The sequence below is a fragment of the Eschscholzia californica genome, unplaced genomic scaffold (assembly GCF_041429995.1).
Source record: "Eschscholzia californica isolate CP2 unplaced genomic scaffold, dmEscCali1.0.p SCAF_1, whole genome shotgun sequence".
NCBI classification, from domain to species: domain Eukaryota; kingdom Viridiplantae; phylum Streptophyta; class Magnoliopsida; order Ranunculales; family Papaveraceae; genus Eschscholzia; species Eschscholzia californica.
The window spans coordinates 44,529,858-44,535,924 of NW_028238198.1; the positions used below are offsets into that span (position 1 = coordinate 44,529,858).

General features: G+C 34.4%; 1 protein-coding gene across 1 annotated transcript; it reads right to left on the reverse strand.

Moving 5' to 3' along the window:
- Positions 1 to 3,854: 3,854 nt before the first annotated feature.
- On the reverse strand, positions 3,855 to 5,796 carry LOC147567067 (FCS-Like Zinc finger 6-like). Its single transcript, XM_086653671.1, has 2 exons — positions 5,149 to 5,796; positions 3,855 to 4,200 (listed from the first exon to the last, which is right to left on the reverse strand). The coding sequence occupies exons 1-2, from the start codon at positions 5,532 to 5,534 to the stop codon at positions 4,044 to 4,046; spliced, it is 543 nt and encodes a 180-aa protein (XP_086509797.1). The 5' UTR covers positions 5,535 to 5,796; the 3' UTR covers positions 3,855 to 4,043.
- Between the last annotated feature and the right edge of the window lie 271 nt (positions 5,797 to 6,067).

The window sequence follows — 6,067 nt, forward strand, 5'->3', positions numbered from 1 at the left end:
GAACCCAAGCGAAAAATTAAATTAGATGACTAGCTCTAGCTCTCTATGTAAATACCCCACGCTCAAACCAAAAGAAAGAAGTAAGAAACAATATGTGCTTCAACATATCCTGTCTTCTTTCCCTCTATCAACTTTTTCCCCCTCAAACAATTTCATTAGGGGTGAGCAAAAATCGAACCAATCGGCCAAATCAAACCAAGTCGAACCGCACCGATCAATTTTTAGACCGAATCGATCACCGTTCGACTCGGTTCGGCCGAAAAACCGAACAACCTAAATCGACTTGGTTTGGCCTCGGCTTGGGTTTCTAGAAACCGCCCAAACCGAACCGACCGAACTCTTTGGAAAGATGAAATAATAATTTTGTAAAGTTAATAAGGGAAAAAATTAGGAAAATCATAATCAAATCTTCCAAGTCTAAATTTGTCCTCCTTCCTAGTTGTTGTTGTTGGCTTCGTCAACAACAACCTATTCAACTTGAGTTTTTAGAGGTAAGTCTTCACTAATGTTCTATGTACCACAACTCATTCTTAGTTAGTTACTTAAAATATAGATTTTGCATTGGCACTTCTACTTCTTTTTTGTTTGTAATGGTGGAAAAGTACGATGAATTTTTAATTTTTATTTTCCGTATATGTAATGGTGGAAACGTACGATGGACTCTTAATTTTTATTTTCCGTATATCCAATGAAATGAATAACATTAGTTTATCACTTTCTTTAAATTGTGTTCGGTTAAACCGAACTCAACCGAGTCGAACCAAACCGAGTCGAACCATGTCGGTCGGCCGAATGATCGGCTCGACTTCGGCCGATGATTTAGTCAAACCGCCACTTATTGGTTCGGCTCCGGCTCGAACCAAAACCGAAAAAACCGACCGCTGCTCACCCCTAAATTTCATCTTCCCCTCTTTTTTGTCAAACAATGAAGAAGATTTTCAAAGGTTTGTCAAGAAAAAATCCATTTCCCAACCTTCAGAAAGTCATCCCTCAGAAAGTAATAATTTTTAGATTTAAGGTAGAATATTTGATTATTGTGATTTAGTAAATGATCTTCAATATTTTAATTCAGATAGATATTATAGTTCAGTGATGAAATTGTTAAAGGGAGAGAGATTACTTGCTGTAAAAATAATAAAAGAAGCGGTTCAAGAGGATCAATTTCAGTATCTCTTGGACCAATGTTTTGGAATAGCAATCAAAACATTGATGAGTATTTGGGTTACGTTAAAGATGGTAACACAAGGGACATCTTTCCGAAATTTTTAGAGAATAACACTGGGGAATACCGTCTTCACGGCGGCCAAAGTGAAGTTCCTCTGGATTGAGACAGGAGGATCAAAAAAGTCAAAGGAGTGATAGATGTTTTACACTTGTGCGAGAGAAATACACGAGAAATATTTTTGAATGTGAAATCATGTAACGTCCTACGAACTGGAGATTTTGAAGTCAAGTTAAAAATTGATGATTGTATTTTAGATAGTTACACCACTCCATCACCACCAACTAAAGAGTCATCCTTGTACGCTTGCGGGGAGTTTGTGCTAAAATTGCTTTCATTGAAAGAACGGGTCCTCAAGAGACAAGCATTAGCTTTTCGGTATGTAACTTCTAACATCTTATTATTTTAAACTTTCAAGACCAAAAACACATATTATAAAACTTCTTAAAGTTTCTTTCAATTTTGAGAAATTATACAAAAATGAACTCCCTAACTCGGACCACATCAATTGTAGAGATTGAGTTGAGAATCAAGTTTATTCGTATTATAATCATTTGTAGGCACGACGATTCATTGAGATAGGGTCATCACCAGATGATTTTTGGATCCTATGTAAACTGGGAAATATTCACCCTTCTACTTGGCCACGACTGTGTCGAATGATTCACAAATGCCTTGATGGAGCTCCAGAAGTTAACTTTATAATATGCAAGTTGGCGTTTAACTAGTAGTCGTTGGAGATGGAATAGTTGTGTGTGTGCGCGTAGGGTCTATGTACCCCAGTTGAGTGCATGGTTTTCATGATGAGTAGATTTGGTTTAATAATTAGTATGTTTTAATTCTAGAGGTCCGGTAGTGGTGGCCAACAGACCGTATCGGCCTGGAAACGGACCGACACGACCGTTTATAAGCCAATACGACACGACACGGAACGTCGCGGGTCGTGTCGTGTCGACTCGTCACAGGTCAAGCGGGGCGTGACGGGTCTAAGATTTTAAGTTCCCAGACTCGTCAACCACGACACGTTAGGAACGAGAACACGACCCGCCACGATCCGTGGTGTTCCAAACCCGCCACGCTAACCCGTTAGAAACGGATTATTTAATTCACAAAATATTATTGCTACTTTGTTGAAAGTAGTTATTAATTAATAATTTTAAAGAAAGTAGTTTACTTGAAGTTAGAACTAATAATTAACATAATATATTTTAGCTACATACTTTAAATTATGAGTAAATGCGCCTATTATGAGATGTAGCACAATAAGTCCACTATTAACACAAAATAGACCAAAAGTAAACAAAAATTATATAAATTTTGAAATGTACCAAACAAATTATTTTTGCATATACCATTTTTTAGGATTCAGCAAAAAAATCATTACATTGTTACCTTATTGCATTAAACAAACTATTATGAGATGTAGCACAATAAGTCCACTATTAACACAAAATAGACCAAAAGTAAACAAAAATTATATAAATTTTGAAATGTACCAAACAAATTATTTTTGCATATACCATTTTTTAGGATTCAGCAAAAAAATCATTACATTGTTACCTTATTGCATTAAACAAAATGTAAATAACCCTATACATTTTAGTGTTAAACTTCACGTAATTTGGTTTGTGTTGCGTACAAAACAAACCTATTCGTACACATATCTACACATTCACTAAACAATCAACATTTTAATAATACATTTGTGTATTTGTACGACAGGAAAAGGAATATACAAAAAAAAAGGTACTTTTTACTTATTTTATATTAAGTTTATACCTTAAATCTAATTTAATTTTTATATCGGACTTTTTACCCACGGACCCCTTTTTGAAATAGCTAAAATGTCATATTTATTATATGTAATTTTATCTTATATATATACTATACTATCTATAAGTAGTGTTCGTTGTTAGTAGTGGTCATCCAACTCAAAAGTAATTGGCTATGAATGGAGAGGATCTAGACATTATATTCTTGGTTGTTGCGTACCTCTTCTCCCATGTGGGACTATTCTCACACGTCCCTCACGTGTAGCATGGTTTGCCTAACATGTATTTGTTTTTTGTTTCGAGCGACGTGGAGCACGTGTGGCTTTTAAGCCTATCACGTGTGGCTTTTAAGTCTATCACGTCTGACCCTAACTCTGATACCATGTTAAGTTTGTGGTCATCCAACTCAAAACCAATTGACTATGAGTGGAGAGACCTCTACATTTTATTCTTGATTGCTACATACTCCTTCTCCCACGTAAAATTACTCATAATTTCTCATTTTTATCTCATCATTAAAAATTTGGTTTGTAAGTGTAGGTTCCTTTATCTTCTATCGCAAATAACAACAATCATAAAAAGAAAATTCGATTATATGTACAAATCCAAAAGGAGACAAATTGTTTTTGTAGGCCAAATAGTGTTGAAAATTTTCTATTTAGGTTTTTCTTGTGCTCCTTCTTCTTTCTCTCTCCTCTCTCTGTACATATATATTCACATATAATATATATATATATATATATATATATATATTAATTCTAGTGTTTTTTTCCATCGTTATATCACATTATTTTGGCCCAATCGGCAATTATTTTTTGTTCAGAGCCATTTACTTGTTGGAAACAAAATATACAAAAAAATTGATAACTCTACTTTCATAATAGAGGATGGTATTATATGTATCTCCACATTTGCATATGAAAAGTAGCTAGAAATCACTAACTTGAAAGCTTTGCACTTGCAAAGATGATTTATACTCTCACATCTTCATACTCATCTCATATTATCATGCATAAATTAAGCAGAAGAGACTATATAAACCACATAATTTAGGCTGCGATTATCGTTTCTTCACTGCTCAATGTTTCAGATCCGGCTGTCATTGGTGTAGCTTCAATCTTTTTTACCCAAGAATGCCTCTCTTTTCTTTCATCCTGGTTGATTTTCTGCTCTCTACATTCTAGACTGCAAAAGGCAGTATCCCCTCTGAAATTTTCAAAGAGAAGATCAATGATTAGAAATTCCTTTGGCCAAGATTGAACAGTCCAAGGTCTACTGATTGAGATAGTCCCACACCACTGAGAATGAGCCTAATTCGTGTTTTCAAGCAGACACATATTAGGCCCCCCACAACACTCAGTCTGAACCTAATATGTGTTCTCAAGCAAACACATATTAGGCCCAATCGAATCCAGTCAATCTATGGAGCAAAATAGTTTTAACTTCTAAGTTTCTTTAAAATTGGGAAAATTCAATGAGGAATATAGTTAGAAAAAATATTATTTAAATATACAAAAATTGAATCTTATGTTATTTATAAAAAAAAATTGATTTGGAGAAAAATTATTTAAATAATTTTAGCTACTTTATGAAAATATATGGCTTATTTAGGGAGACAGTTAAAGTAGTTGAAAGAGGAAAACCCCATTTCAGGAAGTGCAGAAAAAACAAAAGCATCAGATCCTGAAAGAAACACAAAACATCTAATTCTACAGAATTTATGATCATAACATTTTCGGATGAAATTGAGAAATACCTCAAAATTTCTGATATTTTTTCAAAGAGTGAAACAGAATATAGATCAATTCAACAGAGGAACCCAATCAACTGAGAAATTCTTTGGAATCTCTTCAATTATTTTTTTGAGAAGAACAGAGATCCAAGAATAAATCAAAACTATTTAAAAAAAAAAAAACCCAGATCTATTAGAGAGATAAAGTAAGAACTATCTAATCAATTAATTCTCTCTCTAAAATTTTAAGAATTGATGAATAGAAGGCAAATCAGGTTAATAGAGAGAAACCCTTCAAAATTTATTCAATCGAAGATTTAAACAGAACCCTAATTGCAGACAGATATATATATATATATATATAGAGAGAGAGAGAGAGAGAGTTTGGGGATAATTTAGAGAGAGAAAGAGAGAAGAAATACCTGTAGATGAAGATATCACGACCAGGAGCCAAACGACGTTTACAAAGATCACAAGATCTTAAGAAATTAGCAGTAGGTTCAACAGAAAAATCACCTGAATTTCTTCTATGATTTCTAGGCAATGGAACAACATTAGACAAGAAATTTTTATCAAATCCACCTGAAACATTTTCTTCATCTCCACCACCACCACCTACAGTATTTCTTCTAACAAGAAATCCATCAGGAATACCCAATTCTTTCTGCCGATCTCTCAATAACTGATTATTATTATTATTAAGATCTGAAGATTCAGATGATTCCACCAAGTTGATTGGATCTAAACTTAATCCCTTCATGCTTGTTGTCCTCCTAATTGAAGGTCTTGTTCTCTTACCCAACAACATCTTCCTTTTCTTCTTCTTCTTCTCCGCTACTCACTCACTCTGTCTCTGTTCTAGAGAGAGAGAGAGAATGAGTTTTAGAGAGAGAAAAATTGGGGAAGAGAGAAGTGGTGCGGTAAGGTGGGATGTAAGAACATAAATGAAGAAGCTAGAAATATGAGAAGCCAATCTCAACCGTTGCTTTTTGTATGTCAACATCTAAACTTACCCTTTTTCTCCTTATCATTGTACTCTTCATGTGGCAGTATTTCACTGTGTTTAAAGTGGTAGCAACTCATCACTCTAATCAATATGGAAAATGATAAATTGCCCTCCAACCACACTCCCTACACTACCGTGCTTGATGACGTGTCCAAGACAAAACTAACGGACCTTCACTGTCTAAGAGCATCTCCAATGCAAAACTCAAAAAAATCTCTATTCATCCTATGTGTCAAGTTTCAATTGAGATTCTCAGTCCTAGGTGGCGTCAATAGAGATCCTCAAATTTTTTGTGTCTCCAATGCAAAACTCGAAACTTATCTTATTTACTTATG